Source organism: Suillus fuscotomentosus (genome assembly GCF_016647785.1).
Source record: "Suillus fuscotomentosus strain FC203 chromosome Unknown F5891scaffold_45, whole genome shotgun sequence".
NCBI classification, from domain to species: Eukaryota; Fungi; Basidiomycota; class Agaricomycetes; order Boletales; family Suillaceae; genus Suillus; species Suillus fuscotomentosus.
The window spans coordinates 417059-439245 of record NW_024539557.1 but is presented as its reverse complement, the minus strand read 5'-3'; the positions used below and the strand labels follow the sequence as shown (position 1 = coordinate 439245).

Below are 22187 nucleotides of genomic sequence, written 5' to 3'. Positions count from 1 at the left end.
TAAATCTACTGGAAATGTGACGACCTGTAGTCATTCAACTACAGTGTATGGACATGCAGTTATCTCACTGTTGTCTGCTTCCAAGACATACATCCAGATGGTATTTCTCTGGTATAGTCATATCTTATTTCACCTATGTGTGACACTATGATAAAAATATCTAAGGCTAAAAAATGATGTACAATAATGTGTTTTAATTACCAATTCTGTCTGGTAATATCAATTTCGGGTTGATTCCCTGATGTAAGCGTAGCCCAATTGTACGTACAAGTTGCGAAGGAATCGTTCGCTGGTGAACCCGACCAACCAACGTATTTTAGACGATATGGAGAGAATTCCTAGAGACCGTCTTTAGCTTTGCCTAGTGAGTCTCTGGAACGAAAGCATAGAAGTGACTAACGGTACAAATGGTCGAGTTGCGTTAGAGTTAGTTGGGTCTGCTCCAGTTTCGTCCATTGAGTATCTAACCTTGTGAATGTGTGGATGGGTATCAGGTTGTGATGATTGAGGCTTCCGTGCCCGAATAGCGATGAACGACTTTCCAGAATCCTTGGGAGATGAACTGCCTTCAGGCTCCACCTCACCCCACTGTCCAGTCGATCACCCTCGCTGTGCCTAGGATTCCTTCGAATGTTGTACCAATGTCTCTTCTGTGGTTGGTCGGGATCACTGTTGTTTGATTCCCCGCCATTCGTCTTGGTCGCCATCGAAGGATGCTCCTCCTGCGTAGGAGCATTTACAGGTGTTGCATTCAATGCAGCTACATCTCCAATAATAACTGTTGTTTGACTCTTTGTGCGCATGTGTGGCAACATTGCTCCAGTAGGTAGTCCAGAGCCCATGAGGGCAGGAAGGCGCGTAACATTCGCTATGGAAGCAGTTGGAGTAGGTAGTTCTTCATCGTCATAGATCGTCTTCGTTGGTGTGCCAACAGACACCGGCCCACTGCGCTTGCGTTCCATGCTAGTGAGCTCCCCCCAGTCTCACTGACAATCGCATATGGTGAGTCATAGTGGGCACGACTGCCACCGATGCGGGAGAAACCTGAATTGGAGTGTTGGTGAGGTGTGCTAATGGATGTGCGGTCGTATGAGCTGCGGGGACCTGGACCTGGGAATGGCTGCCACGCGCCCATTATGTGACCACTTTCTGCATCGTCATCGCTGTCCTCTCTGTAAGGCTGCGAAGCATGCTGAGGTCGCAATACTGATGGCGGGGGCCCACCAGAATGATGAGAGGAGCTGGAACCTTTGTCTTTCTGCGCGAAAGATGCGTTGGGTGGCACATAGGGAGATGAACCACGTGCAGCGAAAGAGTCTCGAGCGACGGGTGAATGTCGTACCTTCCGTGGCTTTGTAGTGTCTTCGTTCGCGACCACCTCTCCGTGGCTCGCAACATCCGAGAAGAGAAAGCACACCGATCAATCCGAGTATGCCATAGGCTACCCAACCGCCTGCGCTTATTGAAATCTGAATGAGCTGTTAGCATTGGACTTCACGGAGACAGGTAGCCTTACAGTTAAGGTCAAAATAAGTAGCAGTCTTTGAAGTCTGTAGTGTCTCACAAATAAAGGACCAGGCTGAAGACGACATTGAATGAGCCAAGGACCAACCTATTCAATTGCTTCCTTATCGCAGTGAAAACGAAAAAAAAACAAGATGCTAGATTATTAGGACTCGATGCAGTCGGGCGAATTAGCATGGATAGCGGGCGATGAGCGGGTGATGAGTGGGCGATGGGCGGGCGATTCATTTAGTCTGTCCACAAAACTTGAAATTTCGTCTTCACATTTTGTCCCTGGTGCAATCATCAAATTTCCCGGGCGTCCAATTGTCGCACACAACTTGAAATATTAGCAAGCATGTGGTCATATCCCAATTTTCAAGTTTTGTCTGGAGTTTTACGTGAGAATGAAACTTCAAATTTAAGCAATCACATAAAATATGATTATATTTCTTATTGTCACTGACATATTGTCGATGGGGATATGGTGGTGAATACTTCATGTTTTGTATTCTGCACAAAACACCGCCAAATTTTAAAGTTATGTTTCCATCTTTATGTTAGTTTACATTTCAAATATTTTCTTCACATTTTACACAACATATAAACCTCTCCTAAATATCGATGACCCCGATGTGTTTGTTGTGATGACAAGAAGTTCTCCTGACGGTGAATGCCGTACACAGTTGACAAATTGACACTCGATTGGATTTCCTTGCAGCTGCCAGGTTTTGGTATTCCACAGTTTCGTCATTTCATCGAACAATGAACCAGTGGCCAGCACTGTTCCATCGGGAGAAAAATCCAGCGAGGAGGTATAATAGGAGTGTGCTTTGATTTTGGTGAGTGATTCGCCAGTTTCTCCGTGCCAGATGATGACCTCTCCGCTTGTATCACCGCTTGCTATCAATTGCCCATCTCATGATACCGCCAATCTCCACACCCAATTGCGATGCCCCTCCATCTTCTTTAACACAACACCTGTCTTCAAGTCCCACAGACGAACCGTTGTGTCGACCGAGCCTGTAACCATCCGGTGTTTATCAGGGAAAACTGCGACTGCGGTTATCCCTTTTTCATGGCCTTTGAACCATCGCAGGGGAGTGGTGATTGTAATGAGCTCCGACATTTTACTGGATGTTGATCGTATGGAATACGGATGAGGCTAAACTTTGGAGGGATTGTGTCTTTCTCTAAGCTGCAGAGGGTGTATGGTGCGTTTTATGGTGCTTCCCAGCTCAATAGATGCCCGGAATATCTAAGGCCGCCTGTTCGTGCCCACGCCTCCATCACCGTAATGCACCCATCCTATTGTCATACCCGCTGTCCTCGACGTATGCACATCTGCAGTACATACATGCGTCTGACTCTTGTCTTCACAGCTTCCAGAATGTATCCTATCGCATCAAGTCGAGCACTGGTCCGTGCTTTCCAGCGCTCGAATCTGACTGTCTATCCTGCATGAATACCGTTGTTCTTCGTATCTAGCAGCTACTCCAGCTTATCACCAAGTTACTTCTTCGAACGCATGTATATAGCTCACTGCAATATCACTTCTCCATCCAACAGACTCCCAAGATTGTGTGCACAAAATGCAACTAAATTTCGTGGTACAGCCTCGGAATTTTCCCATCATTGCCACGGGCATCGTGAAAATGCTGCGCCACTGCCGCATGCGACTGCTGCGGTGTTCCTAAACGGTGAGTGCGCATTAACTACAAGTACTTACTTATTGCTAATCACTGGAACCTCCCAGTGCTTGTCCTCCAAACGAGCCATGGACTCGAGGGTGCTCCGATTCCTTATATGTATATCCACGCTCCCAGAGTCACGGTCAGGCGATATCATCGAGATTCGCAGTACTCCCGGTCTGTAAGTCAGGTCTCTCAAACAACTATCTTGTTATTAAACGACCTTTTATATTGCATTGTAGTCTGATTCCTCCGCTCTTATTTCTTTTTAGTGAACGACTGCGTCGTTGCGGGCATTTGTCTCAAGCCTGACGCAGTCATTGGCACCTTTCTTCGCGTTTATTTTGCTCGTGTGTTGATTTGCTGCAGTACCTCCAAACTTCTTATCTCAATTGCAAGGTCCTGACTAAATTTTGGACGATGGGATAATTTCCATGCGAATGATGCTCCCGCAAACTGATCCCGAGCTGAGGAATTTAACGAGCGCAGAGGGCACATCTTGCGGCCTGGCTCATACACTAATCATGTTTCTATGCGGAGATACTGTCGCATCTCCAGCGCATGCTGAGCGAAGCGTCCAACGGCAAGTGCGAATTACAGGACAGACGTGCAGAGTCCCAAGATATCGTATGTTAGCGGGAGACGGGACCCTGTGTTTTCCAAGTCGTCTCCATCAAGTATCGTCGGACAGCATTCGACGTTCCACTGCCGAATATCTGCCAAGCACACATTTTCGTCGGTTCCGCGTTGTCTGCTAACACACGAGGCTAATCAGTGACGGACTGATTGGGATTTGACAGCGCCGCCTACTAATACTATCTTGAAAGACACTTGTCCAAAAAAAGTGCTTCCTGTCGTTATCGCGGCAAGCAATGTACTAGTCCAGCTAGAGGTCGTCCAACATTGCTAGGAATGGTACCATCTTGCGTGCTTATCAGATAGCGTTTGTAAGCCAAGTAGTCAGCGTCATCCCGATTCATCCTCGTATGTGCTCGATTTGCAACCATGTAAATATAAATCCAGGGCTAGTTTCGCTCTCTTCATCCATCCAGTCCACCATGTCCATCCCTGCATTCGATACCACCTCCTACTCCACCTATACCCAACCACCCAATCCATCCTGGACGTACGGTCAGAAAGTCGACGCTACTCCTGCCGGCAAAGAGTGGCTCGAAGGCGAATCTGCTGGGTGGAAAGTTTACAACACAGCAGAAACGGACAAGATGTACGTACTCCCCCACCTATTGTTCAGTCGCGATCTGACCGCGATCGACAGCGATCTCTACAAGCTCTTGATTTCAGGCATCGTACCACGCCCCATCGCATTCGTGTCCACGATCAGCGAGGATGGCGTAGAGAACCTGGCACCCTTCAGGTAAGACACACCTCCGGTATCCAACACACTTCGCACACTTACCTGGGTTGCATCTACCAGTTGGTTTAACACAGTGAGTAATACGACAAACAACGTCTCTTCAATCGTTCAATAACCTCTTCCCATAGGTCACGAACTACCCTCCTGTCATCTCCTTTGCAGTCAACCACAGCGCCCCAGGTCGGCTCAAAGACACGGCCACGAACTTGAAGAACGGCCAAGGATTCACCGTGAACATCATCAGCGAGGCATTCGTCGAGAACGCAAATGCGACTGCTATAGATGCTCCTCGCGACTTCGACGAGTGGACTCTCAGCGGTCTGACAAAGGAGAAATGCGTACGTGTGCACTGTCATAACACGATATATGCGCTAACAACGACGCGTTCAGGTGCAAATAAGAGCCTCGCGCGTCAAGGAAAGCGCTTTTAGCATGGAGTGCGAGGTAAGCCCATTTCACGACGAGTCCGCTCGCTTGCTAACAACACCACCTCCCAACAGCTTTACAAAGCGATAGACATCACCCACCCAGTTACAGGCGAGCACAACAACACGCTCATCCTCGCGCACGTCAAGTACATCCACGTCCGCAAAGACGTGCTCACAGAGAAAGGTGTCATCGATCTCACAAAGTTCAAGCCTGTCGCGCGTTTGGGCGATATCTCGTATGCCCGGGTTGGAGATGCGTACAGGATCGCTCGTCCATCATGGGCGCAGGATGAGGCGAAGATACAGGAGGCATTGACGACTCACGCATCACTGTGAGATAGAACGAAGGAGCCATTTTTTGGTAACATACCATAGATTATATGTAGGATGGGCACTGGTATGATACCGTATTGGTTACAACATGCTACCCCTGCATCACAAGCAACGAAGCCCTATATACAGGCCATTCATAATTCATGCAATCCTTTCAGATGCAGTTGTTACGTGCCGAGATCGCATTCAAAGAGCAATTTGATATGCATATGTCGCGAATGTAGCTGCCTGCACGCTCACAATGATTGTCAATAGCTCTGAAGGACATTATATTTGAGAAGTTGATGATTATTATGATGTAAAAAGTAAGGCTTGCTAGTCAATTATGAAGGTCTATTTTAAGGATAAGAAATAACGACGGACTCGATCCCGCCTGGATGATGATATCTATATGATCTATGGTATATGTTCCCTAGAAAAATAGTGAGCCAATCTCCGTTCTATGTCATGTTGATGCGAGAGTCTTCAATGCTTCCTGTATTTTTGCCTCCTCCTGCGCCCATAATGGAATAGGGATCCTATATGTATCTCCAACCCGGGCATATGAGATATCGCCCACACGTCCGACAGGCTTGAACTTGGCGAGGTCGACGGCACCCCTGCCTGAGAGCATGTCTTTGCGCACATGGAAGTACTTGACGTGCGCGAGGATGAGCGTGCTGGTGTGCTCGCCTGTGACCGGGTGCGTGATATCTATCGATTTGTACAGCTGTTGGGAGCCGACGTTATTAGCGAGCGAGCGGGCTAGGCGTGAAATGGAATTACCTCGCATTCCATGCTAAAAGCGCTTTCCTTGACGCGCGAGGCTCTTATTTGCACCTGAACGCGCCGTTGTTAGCGCATATATCGTATGATGAAGGTGCGCGCTTACGCATTTCTCCTTCGTCAGACCGCTGAGAGTCCACTCGTCGACATCGGGAGGAGCGTCTACGGCAGCTGCATTTGCATTTTCGATAAACGCCTCGCTGATGATGTTCACGGCGAACCCTTGACCGTTCTTCAAGTTCCTGGTCGTGTCTTTTAGGCGGCCCGCAGGGTTTCGGTTGATTCCGAATGAGATGACAGGCGGGTAGTCCGTGACCTATAAGAAGAGGTTAACCATTAGAAAGACGCGTTGTTTGTTGTATTGCTCACTGTGTTGAACCAACTGATAGATAGCCAGGTAAGCGTGCAGAACGCAATAGATCATGAAAGCGCGTCTTACCTGAACGATGCCAGGTTCTCTACGCCATCCTCGCTGATCGTAGATACAATTGTCATGGGGCGTGGTGCAATGCCTGAATTCAAGAGTTTCCTAATATTGCTATGGATTGCGGTCACGATCGCGGCTGATAAACAGGTGGAGGAGTACGTACGCCTTGTCCATTTCTGCTGTGTTATAGACTTTCCAGCCTGCAGATTCGCCTGCAAGCCAGTCTTTTCCGGCAGGAGTGGCGTCGACTTTCTGGCCGTACGTCCAGGATGGATTGGGTGATTGGGTGGTGGTGGAGTAGGAGGTGGTATCGAATGGAGGGATGTACATGGTTGGTGTGTTAGCTGGATGAAGACAGCAAAACTAACTCTGTATATATAGTTACATGGTCGCAAATATTGAGGCCAGTCTTTACGCAAGAGGTCGAAGCGCTGATAACGGATGATGGTGCGGACTGATTGCAATTGGCTTACGAAGCTATCATAAGGACGCAAGTTGTGGACCGGACTCGTAGATCATGCATATGGATGAACGCATAATGGTAAACAGGACCTTGTCGCGTCCATGATCGGATCAGTGTCAGCTATTTGAGACTAATTTACAAGTGGATCAACTATGCACCTATAATTCCCAGGTGATAAACCGGTCGGCAGACTCGGCATGGTGCCACCAACACGGTTAAGTAAGCACGTGACAGCTCGGCAGCATCTGCCGTATGTAAAGTCAGGCTGCGCTGTGCCCGACGACGTCGGATGTCCGACGAGGCTCCAGCCCGTTCTCACTGATTTCTCAACCGTTTGAAAGGACCAACTATCAATTGGATGCTATGGGATACATTCCGGCAGCTGTGGAGACAAGAGTCGGACGCATGTGAGTAGGACCGTAGAATACTGCTTTTCTGACCGAAGTTAATCCGAATGTGTGTTGAAAAATCGAGTGACTCAATAAGTTTACCTGCAATTAGCATATTTCAAGGGGAAAGGGACTCGAGGAGGCAAGCACCGTTACGATTTGAGATAGCCCCGTGGGCTGTGGTAGCAACTTCACGGGTCAAATTTTCAAAGCCCATGTGCTTACTAATAATGCCTGCTTTTAGCGATCCTTATGTCATTGTTTGGCTGCTTCTAACCCTCATCTTGGTGGTGTGGAGTCTGTGGATCACCTAGAGTTATGTGGGAGCACCTGATCCATTTGACATATCTAGCACTGTAATGCGATCACGGACTCGACACGTTTCTATGCGTTCATCCATCATCCACGAGCGCCCAGTCTATGTATCGTCCGAGATCATAGCATTGCAAGCCGATTTCAGAATGTCCAGTTTTCACTGGGGCTGCACTTCGGAGGCTCGAAGGAGAGCATAAATATATAATAAAACGACGGCAGCAATCATAAAACAACAACAGTACTAGTGCAAGAAACAATACACTTCTAGAAGTACATACAACCCAAGAAAATCATATGATAATACCTCAAGTCCTCCTGATCAACTTTCCCCTCGCCTGTTCTGAGCTCGTCTCTTCTTGAGTTCATAGAATCGCGCTGTTGCAGCCGCCGAGCCTACATACACGACGCATGAATTGATCGTCAGCCATCTTGCGCAACGGGCAAATGAGAGACCAAACACATGCACCTTTCTTCGGCGCACCCCTTCCTATACCCATGAACCACAGAAGAGCTCGCACAGGGAACCATACGACCATTAGCACCCATCCAAAAATCACTTGGAGTGGGCCAACCGCGAGGATGTTGAGCAGTAAGACGACCAAGCGCAATGGACCGCTGCCAGGCGTTCTGTCGGAGACGTAGAGAATGTATCTGGTGCATTCGATGGTGAAGAAGATCGGAATGAGGAAAGAAGCATAGACTGTGCGTGGTAAGTGTGAGTCGCAGTCGAGCGGAGTAAAGATTAACAATCACGTACCAAAATCGTTCAGAGCGGAAGTCATGTTGTTACAATAACCAATACTGGATCCGGTCGAGCAGGATCTTTTGAATTACAGACTATAGACAAGGCGAGATGCCTCGGGCCTCAGGGATGTTGGTGGTGCAGTTTTGATGTACACTTCGTGGTTTACAACAGTGGTTCAAGAATTTGTCAAAAATCAACAGAAGTTCGGCCAATTGGAAGCCACCCACAGTTGTCAAATTCCGATGCTTCCATCAACCAAGATAGTACCTGGAGCTCTTTATACGTTCACGAGTTACGACGGTCACCTTTCAGTTCTGCAGAACATCCCGAACATGTTTATGTCGATTTGAATTAATAGCAACAAGGCTGCTTTCGGGCGTCATGATTATCTAAGCATTTACAGAAGTACACATCTTGAAACTCTGTTTCTAAGTCATACATGCATTCACAGGCACTTTCTTTACAAGCGGTCTACGGGCGATGTTCACGTCAATGACTGATCGACGATCAAGCTCAATTTGACACTCACTAACGTTGCCGAGGTCACTGCAAGCCTCCTTGACCCGTGCCGAGAGCGTTTTCTCTCCCTCACGAACCCAGACACGGGGGTCATAGAACTGCAATCAGAGATGAATGACAGAAATGTCATAAAAGATAAGCTAGAACGAACCTTCTTGTTAGGTTTGTCTGCGCCCTCGGGGTTACCAACTTGAGTGAGCAGGTAATCTTTTTTCTTGAAAACAAAGTCCTGAGAGATAACGGTCAGCCATTGCGCGATCTCCAGGACTGATGGTCAATCGTACCCTAATACCAGCGAGGTAAGCAAACTGGGTATCTGAGTGATAGTTTCCGCGTCAGCGACTGGATTCATTACTAAACCTAACAGACTCGCCGGTATCAACGTTCATTTTGACGACACCATGGTTGACTGCAGTCCTGATCTCCTCCTTGGTTGACCCAGAACCACCGTGGAACACGAGGTAGAGAGGCTTCTCGAACTTGCCACCGAGTTTTTTGCTACTGTAAGCTTGGTGCTTGCCCAGCAACTCAGGCTGGAGCTTGACGTTTCCAGGCTTGTAGACGCCGTGCACGTTACCGAACGCAGCAGCAATGCTGAAGTTGGGGCTAATCGCACTCAAAGCAGCGTGGACATCGTAGATGTCCTCGGGTTGCGTGTAGAGGGATGCGTTGTCGACACCAGTGTTATCAACACCGTCCTCTTCACCTCCGGTGATACCAATTTCCATCTCTAGCCAAATACCAATAGGTGCCATGCGCTTGAAGTATTTGACGCAAGTTGCGATGTTCTCTTCTTTTGGCTCTTCGGACAGGTCAAGCATGTGTGAAGAGAAAAGGGGCTCTTGGTGCTCCTTGAAATAAGCCTCATCGGCAGCAAGCATGCCATCAAACCATTGAAGGAGCTTATGGGCACAGTGGTCGCTGTGAAGAACGACAGGCCTGATATCCATCGTGGATCAAAATAACATAGATCCCAGGCAAAGGTAAGACTCACACGCCATAGGCCTTCGCAACTGTGCGAATGTGGTGGGCAGCAGCGATAGCTCCCAGAATGGAAGCTTGCTGGTTGTCATTTGATAGACCTTTCCCGGCGAAGTAGGCACTTCCACCCTGAGAGACCTGGAGGATGATTGGAGCCTTGATGTCTCTGCGGAGCTGGATGTGAACATTTTGTGAATCGCTAAGACTCATTTGCTGACCTTGCGGCTTCCAAGACGGCGTTAGCGGTGGATGAAGAAGTGACGTTCTTGATGGAGTCAGGCCAGGAGACTGTGGTTGATTTCGTCACTCACTATAGCCTGGTGAAGAGATCGTCGTTTCAACAGGATATTTACTTCCGATAGGAAAGGCACTCACAGGAATGGCAAACTATTGAAGTAGAATCGCAAGGCGCTTCATTAAGAAAATAGGATACAGTAAGTCGAGAGCGACGTACCTTGTTCTCCTTTGCGTAGTCGAACAACTTGCGAACGTTATCTCCAGTTAGGACACCAGCCTGCGAGTACGTCAGTGGATCAGCTTGCCCGATGATTCAAGTTGACTGTACTAACGGGAACGATATCGAGGACACCCATGATGAATCGACGAGAGAGTGCGATAATGGTAGATCTGAAAGAAGATGGAAAGAGCGTCAGAACAGCCTTTAGAATGGGAGCGAAAAGGTACCTTATAAGCTACCGATGGAGTGAAACGACTTTGAGATTGATTATAATCTCTCCCTCGGCGTCCGATATCACCCAATTTGTGTCACGTGACTAATTTAAATATCGCATCATCTCTCCAGGTGCAGTACATACTTACTAAATCGGGGCATAATTCTTGGAAAAACGTTCGATACAACCAGCGTACGACATCCTTGGAAAGTACGTTCACTTCGGGATCAACAAGTATGCGATTCCCGGAGACCGTGGTTTTGCAATCTGGTCCCAGGCCGCCCCACCGTCCCCCTTGTTTCCTAGGCAGACTCCCAAAGTCCCATAATTGGGCACCGACTTCACACCAAACCATCCCAGGCTAGTCCCACACCCAGTGTTCTGCCAGTCACTGACCGTGGTGTCCGTTCAGTGAACCTAAAGGGTGTGAAAGTCAGCGACAGTCGACGAAGTTCACTTGAACGTGAACGTGTCGGGTACCATGGTCCTTGTTCCTTATATAGAAACTGACTTGTTCAACGCTATAGATAATAATGCCTGCCCTTGTGTCATTGTTTGACTGCTTCTAACCCTGGTGTGGACCGGTCTATCACCTCTTATTAGTAGAAGCACCTGATCCATTTGTAAGTTCTGACATATATCTAGCACTGAGTCTGTAATGCGATCACGGACTCGACACGGTTCTATGCGTTCATCTATCATCCACGAGCGCCGAGTCGTCCGATCCCCAACTTGCGTCCTTATGAGATAGTATTGTAAGCCAAGCAGTCAGCATCATCCGTTATCAGCGCTTCGACCTCATACGCATGAAGACTGGCCTCGATATTTGCGACCATGTAACTATAAAAACAGGGTCAGTCTTGCTGTCTTCATCCAGCTAATCCACCAACAATGTACATCCCTCCATTCGATACCACCTCCTACTCCACCACCACCCAATCACCCAATCCATCCTGGACATATGGCCAGAGAGTCGATGCCACTCCTGCCGGAAAAGACTGGCTTGCAGGCGAATCTGCAGGCTGGAACGTCTACAGCACAGCAGAAATGGACAAGACGTACGTACTCCTGCACATGTTTATCAGCCGCGGTCGTGACCGTGATCGACAGCAATCTCAACAAGCTCTTGAATTCAGGCGTTTTACCGCGCCCCATGTCACTCATATCCACGATCAGCGAGGATGGGGTAGAGAACTTGGCACCCTTCAGGTAAGACACGCCTCCATAATCTGACACATTCTGCATGCTTACCTGACTTGCATCCACCAGTTGGTTCAACACAGTGAGCAATGCGACAAACAATGCATCCCTCTAATGGTGTACTAACATCTTCCCATAGGTCACGAACTACCCGCCTGTCATCTCATTCGCGATCAACCACAATGCTACAGGCAGCCTCAAAGACACTACCACGAACCTGAAGAACGGCCAAGGATTCTCTGTGAACGTCATCAGCGAGGCATTCGTCGAGAATGCAAATGCAACTGCTGTAGACGCTCCTCCCGAGTTCGACGAGTGGGCTCTCAGCGGTCTGACAAAGGAGAAATGCGTACGCGTGCACCTTCATCATTCGATATATGCGCTAACAGCGACGCGTTCAGGTGCAAATAAGAGCCTCGCGCGTCAAGGAAAGCGCTTTTAGCATGGAATGCGAGGTAATTTCATTTCACGCCTAGCCCGTTCGCCCGCTGACATCGTCGCCTCTCAATAGCTGTACAAATCGATCGATATCACTCACCCAGTCACAGGCGAGCACAACAGCACGCTCATCCTCGCGCACGTCAAGTACTTCCATGTGCGCAAAGACATGCTTACAAGCAGAAGCGCCGTCGACCTCACAAGGTTCAAGCCTGTCGCGCGTGTGGGCGATATCTCATATGCCCGGGTCGGGGATACGTACAGGATCCCTGTTCCATCATGGGCGAAGGAGGAGGCGGAAATTCAGGAAGCATTGAAGACTCTCGCATCACCATAAAATAGAACGAGGGTGGCTTATCATTTCTGGGGGACATATACCATAGATCATACAGATATCCGAGTCAGCATCCAGGCGAGATAGAGTTGCAAACACATGATGTGAATAATGATCGACTTAAAAACAGATCTACGAGGAAAACGTCCAATGAAAAGTATATTGACGATCAGAAGGCATCATAATATGGTACAACCTGTGCTTTACTGCTCAGCCTGTTATGCAAGATCAGTATTATAAGTAACGGCGATCGATACGATAATTACATCAGGTGTTTCACCAGACTTGACAGAATCTTGCGACATTCTGCTAGTGTTTATGGACTCGGATTCACACCCGCTGCCACATTGATCTTCTGAGTCATCCAAACTCGTGAAGTCTGGTAAGCGATCTCCATTGACGCAATCGCTAACGAGGGAATGAGCCATGCTGTCGACAAGATCAAGCTGTTTTTCTCCAACAGCGAGTGACGTTATGTCAGGGTTGTATGTGGACATGCAAAAGTGGAGGCGCTCATCGAGTTCACCCACATTCCCTTTAGCGAGCTCTTGGAGCGAGGTGTCCCAAGGTTCTGATGCAGCACTGGCATATGTGCTACCGTCGTCTTCAAGAACCATCGAAAGAAATCTTTTGTATTCTTCGATAGCTTGGATTTCCCAAGCTGTTGTCAGAGCACGCATGCGCCTCCATTCAATATCGGCGTGTTTCGTGATGACGGCTTGCGAAATTTCTTCAGAAGACAGGTGTTGCAATCGACTTTCGAGTAAAACCTTGCCCTGGCATGCTGCTTGATTATAAAAAAGCTGCGGGCATGCACCGCTTAACGTACCTTCTGAATGTCCGGTAAAGTTCTAGAATCAACGGGGGAAAGTTGGCTTGCAGCGTAGCGGCGCTGTGATGTGCTGGGGTCACGCCTCTCGTAGGGCTTGCGTTGTGCTTTCGCAGAATGCACATAACGAGACAAACTCCGGACTATGGGAGGAGCAATTGCAGGTGCATTTATGTCTTCATGGGATGAGTCATAGGGACCAGTGTCAGATAATGATAGTGATCTTGCACGGCGTGTGGGTGGTGAGGTGACAGTACGACGCGTATGATGAGTCGTGCTATTGGCAATAGCCGAAGGGCAATGGAAATCTTCTTCACGGTCGTTCAGAAGACCATTCGCTTCACCCTTGCTTGGGCTTTCATAGTCAGGACGATGGTGTCTGAAGATATTTTGAGGAGGAACCTGAACAGCGGCCATACTTTGTGGACTCTGGAGACAGTAGGATTGAGTTTGAAATCCTGAGGTGCTTTTTATGGACGTGAGGGGCTCGACCCTTTGCCGCATCACTGCCGCACCACACCGAAACTAGGGTTTTGCGAATGAGGGTATGGCGTCTGGTTGACCGGCAAATTAGCATGGCCTTCACAGAGGGGATGCACAAGCATATGATAGATCATAATCAGCCACGATAGATTTGATCCTGCCCGTATAATCATGATGAACCAGGTAGGCGCCAAAAAGACATACATCGATCTCCCAATAGTCGCTCTCAGATTCCCTTGAAGACGCCCGGCCGCCACTTGAAGCTCGCCTTGTGACATGTATACAGTACCATCAATGAATGGGGGATAGGCATAATGTCATGTGCTAGTACTAGTTCGTATATGATCAGGTCTGCTCAGGAAACACCACTCAACACATCTATAGCAACAAATTAAATAATTTACTCAACGTCCCTGGCCTCAGGATACAACTCATGCGCCACTTGATCTGCAATGGCCTCCTCATGGTCAAGAGGCCCGTGAGATTTCCGATGATCCTCAACATTCTCACCCAGCTCCACCTCGATCTCTTTTTCCAGGATGCCGATGACTTCAGGACGCGCCTGACCCTCTGACCCACCGGTAGCACTCATGCCGCCCGCTTGCAACTTGACCTCTTCTTTTTTCTCTTCGGGTGCTGCACCGGTCGGTTCAAATGTCGCCGCGCTAATCTCCTTCTCATCCACATTATTAACCGGCACATCTTGTGATATCCTCATCTGGCTCTTGATTTCCTTCTGTTCGTCCTTCGCAAATACATCCCGCCCGGGCTCCGGCACACCAATAGGGACGGCGGTGCTCTGCTCGTCTTCAGGCGGCACGACCCCATCTTGCCCGAGCTTGTCCTCGACCACAATAGCCGCGCGCCCGCCGGGCTCACCGCCAATGGTTGCCATCGGTGTGGACCGGTTCAGAGTAGGAACAGTGACACCTGAATACTGAGAGTACTGTTCGGCGTTTAGCTAAAGTGCTCCTTGAATTACATAAAACTCACATCGTCGAAAAACTCATTACTAACAAATGCTCATCAAAACCCAAACTCCTGATGCAACATCCAAGACTCACCAGGCAAAGTCCCACGTCTTCACCCATTGTGCGTTGGAGCACTTCTGTTTTGTCCAAGGATTGCCATACGCCAAGGAACTAAACTTTGAGTACGTAATGATCGCTATGATCATGAGGACGGCAGCAATCTGTAATCGAATCTTTGGTCGTAGAGTCGATGTGGCGAGGTCGAAAACAGCGCAATTAAGCAGGATTGCAAAGTACAGTGCAGGAAAGTAGTGGTGAAGGAAGAGCTGACGGCCCATGAGGAAGAAGGGGAAGTAATGCATGCAGTACCCGACGAAGAGAAAACCGCAGAGGGAATCATACTTGACAACCTTGGCTAAAACAGATTCCCCGGATCAGAATGACACGAGACCGAAGTGCACTAATCCTCACTGTTGTCAAAATCACGGTATCCTCTCTTCGCGCGAAGTAGGAGGAAGCCTCTGACGATCATGTATGTAATGACTGAAGCCGTGCTTGACCACCAAACAAATGGATTACCGATTAGGTAGATCTGGCGATGATCCTTGACCCAGAAATTCTGGTATACAACTAATCAGATATGAATCACAAGTGCAATCGTACAACTCACAATACCACGGCGAAGACGAGGCCAGGTCAAAGGTCGAGAGTCATACATGTGACGGTCGGTCAATCCAGCATTCGTTGTCCACATGACCTGCTGCAACTCCCAGAATTTGGACAAGAATCCGGGAATCTTGTAATTGACCTTTGGAGCATCAGCCGATACTATGAAAAGGTGGTTCTGAGAATACGCCCGATTACAAGATACAGAGACCTTACATTGTGGATGCTTTGTAGCAGTCTCGACGTACCATAGCGAGTTTTCCTTGACAGCGTTCTTGTTGCATGTGACCTCCTGCTGATCGAAGCCCCACTCAGGGAGTTTCACTTTGTGCGAGAAGAGGTAGCAGCCTGTATTCAAGTGCCTGAGCTTGAAATGCGTTCTTAACGTCCTCAAGCGCTTGCTCGACTCCTTATCACTACTGTCGCCCTTTTCAATCTCAACAACCCAATCATCGTTGATGTCGCCGATAAAGCCAGGCATGCCGTACGCTGAAACCTCGTTCTGGAAGTCAACATCCGAGACAGGCGGGCGGACTTCGTGTGAATGGAGCCCCCTGTCGGTCACGAGATGCCTTAGCTTGATGTGGGAGCCGTGGTCAATATACACGATAGGCTTGTGTTCGTAGTCGTACTGTTCATAATTATTGACTGTTGCGTTAAGTACTCGCCAGAGATTATTATCATCCCTATGCGGGTAGAGTGTGACTTGTTGCTCTGTCCAGCTATTTAATGAGAGATGAGATAAAACGGGAGTCATACGTACGTCCACTTCCTCCAGGATAGTTGTGAGAATGAGAGTGCAGATAACCGCCTTGTGTGTTCAGATGTCGGATTGTGATATCCGAACCAAGGGCAACATCTATGATAATATGAAATGAGCACATCCATGTGCATGGCCGCAATATACGGACCTGCATACGTGTCCTCCATCCCCAGCCCCAGTGTCTGCCTGAATTCTGAGCTCATAAACGCGTCACCCTCTCCTGAGCTTCCAAGAATAATGAAATGCAGCTGGAACATGGTCATGTAGAAAAGGACGGGTATCAAGATAAGACAAACAGCCCGCGCGAAGAAATGCCTCGCCCACATCCTTGGACTAACACGAAGATCGCCCAAGAGAAGCCACAGTTGCAACATAGTGCACACACCAACCGTCGCAATTGTGAAGAGACCGACCCATTTGCAGGATACGACAGCGCCCAGGGACAGACCAGTCAAAGCGAGCCATGTCCACCACTGGTTGGTAAATGGCTCTTTCTTGTCCTCATTCGAAAACCCGACAAAAAAGAAGACGGCGAGGGCCGTGAAAAATACGAGGGGAGAATCCAGTAGGATATGGCGAGATTGTGTGACCAATCCGTTCTCGAATGTCAGAAATATTGATGCTAGTAGTGCAGTGGTTGCGCGACAATCAAGAGCTCGTAAAGTGAGATATGCGATTGGGATAGTTGCGACTCCGAACGTAGCGGGTACCATTCGCATGGCCACGTATGGTGCATTTTCGAATACCCTAGTCAATGGATGCTCAACGATAGAAAGATGCCGTTTGAGACATACTCACTTCCCAATCTCCTTGAAGTCAAAATCTCCGTTGAAACCAGATATGAAGGCTGCCGCAGTGATCAACAACTTTGCAAGTGGAGGGTGCACATCGACGAAATACCGCGTTTTGATATAGCGCGCTGCAAATTTACCAAAGTGAACCTCGTCGAAACTGACGGATATGTCAGATGAGTAGAGTGAACATCTGGTACACTCACACCACACTATCTGGTTTCGATATTCGAAACATCCTGACGCCAAGTGCAATTAGAAGGACAACCGCCAGCAGTTTCCATTCCCCAGATGTGATGTTGAGACCACCTGGTGAATGACTTCTTCGCCCAGGTCCATACCCCTTGGAAGCTGCTTCACGTCGTTCATCTGCGCTCAAGTGGTCTTGTCGTATTGGTGGATATTTATGAGACGAAGGAGCGACATGTGGAAGACCGGGTGGTGGAGTAGCTGGACGCCGCACTCTGACATTGGCGGCCATGACATAAAGAACAAAGGCAAACAGAGATAATGTAAAGGGAGTACTAGACAATGAATGATAGGAAAATTCGCTTTGGTGGCGAGTGACGCACGGCAGTATTCAGAGTTTGTTCTTGTTGAATTTACAAGGCTTTAGTAAATGGATGTAAACAATCTCGCAACGAAAATGCTTGTATGAACTAGATATAATGAAGTGAGTATCATGAGAATCAGCAAATATTGTGGTTATTAATAATAGTAGGTAAGATATGTGATTAACTTATTCAGATTCCTCGTCCTCAGATTCCTCGGGTTCAGATGCTTCCTCTTCGCTCTCTGACTCCTCGGAGTCCTTGCTTTCTTCTTGACGAGGAACAACAAGAACCGAGGTCCCTCCGTCTTTCGTGACACGAGCACGTGTCTTCATGATAATGTAACGTCTTCCAAATTGGCTCATCTTCAAGACAGTTGGGGTATCACCTTCAGGGCTGGGAATCTCTTCATCCTGGGGGAACACGCCAAGCCCCGATGGCGCAAGAACAATCGCCTCACCAGTCTGGACGTTTGCTATATATTAGCAAAGCCTCCTGTTCAAACATCTGACGTACCTGGAGCTTAACAACCGTGTCAAATGCTGCATCTACAGACACGTCAGCAGAGATGTGTCGTGCGAGATGGTCCCACCACGCCGGAGAAGAAAACCGATGCATAATAGCGACAGTACACAAGTCTAACAAGACAGGTGGTACCACAGTTGGCTCTGTGTTCTTGTATAAGCACCGCCTCGTCCGACCGAGAGCTGGAGTTACCTTGAGTAGAAATGATGACACGCATCCCTAAATGCCTCTGCTCTCTCGTGAGGGTCAAAATGGCCTTGGTTAGCCCTGAAACACCTCTGTTTGTGGACAAGTACTATAGTACGTTAGAACGGCACAACTTTAAAGAGATATCGAGCGGAATACCTTGTGGGCTTCATCGACAACAAGAACCTTTCCAGTTTCAACCTCAGCCCTCACGAATAGCCTCGTGACGATCTCGAACAAACCGCACGCAGAGCCTGTGTCAATGAATGGATCCGATAGATCAACAATGGTCAATTGTCCTGCAGCGAAACGACGCGGGGTCGATTTGGGAGCAAGAACATTTGACCTGGGTCCACTGATATTGGCGTACGTCTTTGAACCAAAAGCGGCTGGCTGTGGACCATTGGACACCATGAACGAATTCAAGAGGGCTAAACGCTGCTCAAGACCGGCAACTTGCGCGGGGTTGAACGATCTTTTCTCGTCGTCAAGTCGGTCCATGAATAGTTTGTACGAGAATGACTCTCCCAAATCTCGGAGAATGCTCTGGGAAGAAGCGTTCAGACTACAACACACCCTGGATAGACTGTCATTTATGACTCACCAAAACGATCTGGATGTAGAGTGGCGCGGAATCTGACGACCCGACAGCCATCATAGATAGAAAGGCTTGTGCATCTAACTCTGTTTCATTGAATAATAAGGGAACCACTTCAACATTCTTTCCAAGAGGGGCGTAAACGCTCTTCATAGTATTGAGAGAAGACTTCGACACGAAGACTCGCACTTTCGGCGTTCTTACACCCTCCGTTGACGGAACACCGACCCATGCAGCCTCGCTCGGAAGAGAACCGACACCACCTTCCCCAAAGTGGAGGACTAGTCCTGCTAGAGACTGCTGCAGGGAACCTATCTCCTGGAGTTTCGGAATGAGCATGTTTTCAAGGAGGACCGAAACTGTATGTGATTTTCCCGAGCCTTGCACTCCGCACACTACAGCGGTGAATGGCGTATTCTGGAGAGCTCGTGAGATACACAGGCGAAATGTTCAGAAAGACTCACTGTGTTGACATAGAGTCTAGGATCTACAGGGACGTAGGCACTCGATTTCGAACTTGGCACCGAACATGAATATTAGGGACACAGAAAGAGAGAAACGACCTACTATATTGACAACACTTGACCCATCACTCCATATGGTGTGGAATGTTTCTTGTATCCAGCAGTGATATACGCTTCTCTTGTAATGAGAGGCGCAGCCTGTAGTTCGTGGTCCTTACTGAGGTCTGATGCGTCTACTGTCAAACTCCGGAGGTGCTTCAACTCCACCTGCATCGATGAGAAGCAGAAAGCCGACAGGTATGGGAAGAACAAACTTTGGCAGCTTTCACTTTGTCAAGGTCATAAATAGGCTCGTTGATTGCTTCTGCGGGTTCTACTTGAGGTTTAATGTTATCTTCCTTTGCCTGTCAAGATATTAAGTTGCATAAATTCTCAAGGTCCAACCCGTACATACCACAAGGGGCGCCTCGGTGTTGGCCGACTTCTCTGCTTTTGGTGAGAGGGTCGTTCCGGAGCTCGACCTATCAGTCCTCGAAGAGAGCTAAGAAATTTACAGTATCAGTTAACAAATTAATTTTCACAATAGTGTAGTTCGTTACATTAGTCCTGAACGTAAACGGAGCTGGTTTTGTCGATGTTGAAGTCTTGCGAATGGTCGAGGCCACACCGGATGCAAGCGGAGGTTGCTTGGAAGGCTGACGGGCAGCAGGTTTCCGCGATGTTACCTTGCCTGCCTTGCTCGTGGTAGCTGTTGCACTCGGAGGCAGGGCCGATCCAGAATTTCCGCCAGAAAACTGTAAGACCCGTTGGCGGAGCTACATTCAAATAAGTCTCAACCAGCACGCACCACGAACTAAAATCAAAACTGAGTGAGCAAGATAGAACTTCTATGATAAAGCTACCAAAAAAAGATACACTGACCATCGGGCTAGCAAACGTCGAAAAATCCTCAAGACAAAGAGGGAATTTTGGAACAGGGTCGAGGTTAGTCGAATGCAAAGACGCGTTTATATATATCGAATTAGGACACCACGACCCGATCACGTGCTAATTAATTTCCTGAGGTTGACAGCCTAGGCCTCGAGTTAGGCTGAGAACAAAAAGCCAAGTGTACTGCGAACATCTGCGGTACGACGGTCAAATTCAAACCCCCCCAAGAGCTGTTTTCAGTTATGAATGTGACACAGGCTGACGGGCCGGGTAAGAGAAGGATATGATGGTTTATCATAATATAATGATATGTTCGTTTCATTGCAAGACGCGAACTAGCCGTACCCGGCGAGAAGATATCCGAGTCATTCAATTTGTTGCATTACTGCTACTAGCGGCCACGAGGTCACCAGCTTGCTCTTCTCCAAGTCTCCAGGGTAACTTGTAATTGGAAGGATTGGAGAAAACCTCAATTGTCCTCGCATTTGGTTACGCTGATTGACGACCGAAACCGAGGACAGGACAATGTGCCCCTGTGAACATGCTGAGAAGCTTCAAGATTTACTATTAATACGGCACCACGTGGTTCACCATCACTCTCGTCACCTCCTCAATGCCTCACAGGCGACAACAGTACCAACATGTCGCCCACATCGAACTTGCTGGAATGTGAAGCTCTACTTGAACCTGACCAACACTATCCCTTGTTCATCACTGCCAAGAAGTACTGGCTACCGGAATTCGAAGCTCACTGGAACGATGAGGAAGCAGTCACACTTGTTTTGCTTCATTCAACCAGCTTTCATAAGGAGACTTGGCAGCCTACCCTGGAACGTATCTTCCAGTGTTCTTCAGCTCATTCATCCAAATCGTTGAAAATCAAATGCGCATGGGCAATCGACTGCCCTAACCATGGTGTATCTGCTGCTCTCAACGATGACGCACTTCAGCAGGCACCTTTTTACCGCACCTGTGAGTCCCAAGTTTGATTCCGCGATAACAGACGAACAATTGAACTGGCAAAGTCGGATGCCGCAGATATGCAGATGCGGTCCATAGATTTATGTCTGCTGGACCAAGGTTCGGACCCATGTTTGACTTCCGAACCCAGCGTCTTGTCGGAATAGGCCATTCTCTTGGTGGAGTTGCTATGTTAGCCTTTTATCCTTCACAACTTGCGCGCTCTCGATTCACAGGTCTTGTGCCAGAACAATCTTGCAGAACCTTGAACCAGCCTTCAATTTTTCTTCCGTCATCCTCGTGGAACCCATGCTCAGTCCAACTGCGGAGGCTGTGGAGCCATTGCGCCGTATCCTCATTAAATATGCATACGAGCGAAGAGATGTGTGGTCTTCCAGAGAACACGCGTACCAGGATCTGAAATCAAAAAGGCGATGTGAACGCTGGGACCCGCGCGTCCTGGATTTGTATATCGTACATCCTCTTGTCATTCTGTTAAATTGTCACCCTAATGACCTCGTAGAAATTTGGACTCCGGACTCACCCAGGTGCGCGTCACCTGCAAGCGCCCTACGATGGTATCAGCTTAGCATGTTCACGTGATGAAGAGGTGGTACGCGACCAAAATCCCCTGTGAATTGTCAGCCCCACTGAGCTCCACTTTCAGACGATGTACAGAGAACCAGACGGTGCAACCAGACCGGTGCAGGACTTGGACAAGATTTGCCCACGCATTCCCGTCAACATTGTGTTTGGAGACAACAATGAATACATGTACGCAGTTCCTACAAACACAAGCTTGATCCTTGACGGACAGATATGCGGTGCTGTAGACCCCGCGCAGTGCAGGATGCCTTGATTGATCCGGCTTCGGGCAGGCGTTTTTCCTCTGT

The 22187-nt window shown here is 48.4% G+C and overlaps 10 protein-coding genes across 10 annotated transcripts; 3 read left to right on the top strand and 7 right to left on the bottom strand.

The window, feature by feature from the left end:
- Positions 1-395: 395 nt before the first annotated feature.
- On the bottom strand, positions 396-1627 carry F5891DRAFT_1242162 (uncharacterized protein; the record flags this gene model as incomplete). Its single annotated transcript, XM_041369739.1, has 4 exons — positions 1517-1627; positions 1451-1469; positions 992-1388; positions 396-950 (listed from the first exon to the last, which is right to left on the bottom strand). The coding sequence occupies exons 1-4, from the start codon at positions 1590-1592 to the stop codon at positions 396-398; spliced, it is 1047 nt and encodes a 348-aa protein (XP_041223207.1). The 5' UTR covers positions 1593-1627.
- A 2625-nt stretch (positions 1628-4252) lies between these two features.
- Positions 4253-5333, top strand: F5891DRAFT_957000 (uncharacterized protein; the record flags this gene model as incomplete). Its single annotated transcript, XM_041375444.1, has 6 exons — positions 4253-4419; positions 4471-4569; positions 4630-4642; positions 4698-4907; positions 4960-5013; positions 5070-5333. The coding sequence occupies 6 exons, from the start codon at positions 4253-4255 to the stop codon at positions 5331-5333; spliced, it is 807 nt and encodes a 268-aa protein (XP_041223206.1).
- Positions 5334-5600: 267 nt separating this feature from the next.
- Positions 5601-7100, bottom strand: F5891DRAFT_1113051 (uncharacterized protein). Its single transcript, XM_041363746.1, has 6 exons — positions 6686-7100; positions 6535-6633; positions 6465-6477; positions 6202-6411; positions 6096-6149; positions 5601-6039 (listed from the first exon to the last, which is right to left on the bottom strand). Exons 1-6 carry the CDS (start codon positions 6850-6852, stop codon positions 5776-5778), a joined length of 807 nt encoding a protein of 268 aa, XP_041223205.1. The 5' UTR covers positions 6853-7100; the 3' UTR covers positions 5601-5775.
- A 757-nt stretch (positions 7101-7857) lies between these two features.
- F5891DRAFT_1048343 (uncharacterized protein) lies at positions 7858-8684 on the bottom strand. Its single transcript, XM_041362375.1, has 4 exons — positions 8559-8684; positions 8447-8471; positions 8156-8389; positions 7858-8082 (listed from the first exon to the last, which is right to left on the bottom strand). The coding sequence occupies exons 2-4, from the start codon at positions 8469-8471 to the stop codon at positions 8009-8011; spliced, it is 333 nt and encodes a 110-aa protein (XP_041223204.1). The 5' UTR covers positions 8559-8684; the 3' UTR covers positions 7858-8008.
- Positions 8685-8768: 84 nt separating this feature from the next.
- F5891DRAFT_1280047 (uncharacterized protein) lies at positions 8769-10527 on the bottom strand (the record flags this gene model as incomplete). The annotated part of the gene is made up of 11 exons (XM_041370389.1): positions 8769-8905; positions 8964-9051; positions 9105-9182; positions 9238-9269; positions 9309-9892; positions 9948-10100; positions 10153-10199; positions 10246-10251; positions 10310-10321; positions 10389-10448; positions 10504-10527. 11 exons carry the CDS (start codon positions 10525-10527, stop codon positions 8895-8897), a joined length of 1095 nt encoding a protein of 364 aa, XP_041223203.1. The 3' UTR covers positions 8769-8894.
- Positions 10528-11496: 969 nt separating this feature from the next.
- Positions 11497-12580, top strand: F5891DRAFT_956906 (uncharacterized protein; the record flags this gene model as incomplete). The annotated part of the gene is made up of 6 exons (XM_041375436.1): positions 11497-11663; positions 11716-11814; positions 11875-11887; positions 11945-12154; positions 12207-12260; positions 12317-12580. 6 exons carry the CDS (start codon positions 11497-11499, stop codon positions 12578-12580), a joined length of 807 nt encoding a protein of 268 aa, XP_041223202.1.
- Positions 12581-12670: 90 nt separating this feature from the next.
- On the bottom strand, positions 12671-13846 carry F5891DRAFT_1048313 (uncharacterized protein; the record flags this gene model as incomplete). The annotated part of the gene is given in 4 exon segments (XM_041362374.1): positions 12671-12785; positions 12827-12829; positions 12843-13353; positions 13407-13846. Coding segments are annotated over 3 exon segments (930 nt in total), but the record flags the coding sequence as incomplete, so codon positions are not given.
- Positions 13847-14077: 231 nt separating this feature from the next.
- F5891DRAFT_1048310 (glycosyltransferase family 39 protein) lies at positions 14078-17651 on the bottom strand. The gene is made up of 10 exons (XM_041362373.1): positions 17287-17651; positions 17088-17240; positions 16438-17036; positions 16290-16385; positions 15743-16240; positions 15531-15688; positions 15332-15479; positions 14954-15275; positions 14883-14901; positions 14078-14835 (listed from the first exon to the last, which is right to left on the bottom strand). The coding sequence occupies exons 1-10, from the start codon at positions 17559-17561 to the stop codon at positions 14290-14292; spliced, it is 2814 nt and encodes a 937-aa protein (XP_041223200.1). The 5' UTR covers positions 17562-17651; the 3' UTR covers positions 14078-14289.
- Positions 17652-17819: 168 nt separating this feature from the next.
- On the bottom strand, positions 17820-19677 carry F5891DRAFT_1129898 (uncharacterized protein; the record flags this gene model as incomplete). The annotated part of the gene is made up of 7 exons (XM_041364455.1): positions 17820-18095; positions 18148-18299; positions 18349-18451; positions 18502-18888; positions 18947-19357; positions 19405-19456; positions 19508-19677. 7 exons carry the CDS (start codon positions 19675-19677, stop codon positions 17820-17822), a joined length of 1551 nt encoding a protein of 516 aa, XP_041223199.1.
- A 1298-nt stretch (positions 19678-20975) lies between these two features.
- On the top strand, positions 20976-22153 carry F5891DRAFT_956927 (Alpha/beta hydrolase family-domain-containing protein; the record flags this gene model as incomplete). Its single annotated transcript, XM_041375438.1, has 5 exons — positions 20976-21306; positions 21360-21486; positions 21543-21768; positions 21818-21907; positions 21962-22153. The coding sequence occupies 5 exons, from the start codon at positions 20976-20978 to the stop codon at positions 22151-22153; spliced, it is 966 nt and encodes a 321-aa protein (XP_041223198.1).
- Positions 22154-22187: the final 34 nt, after the last annotated feature.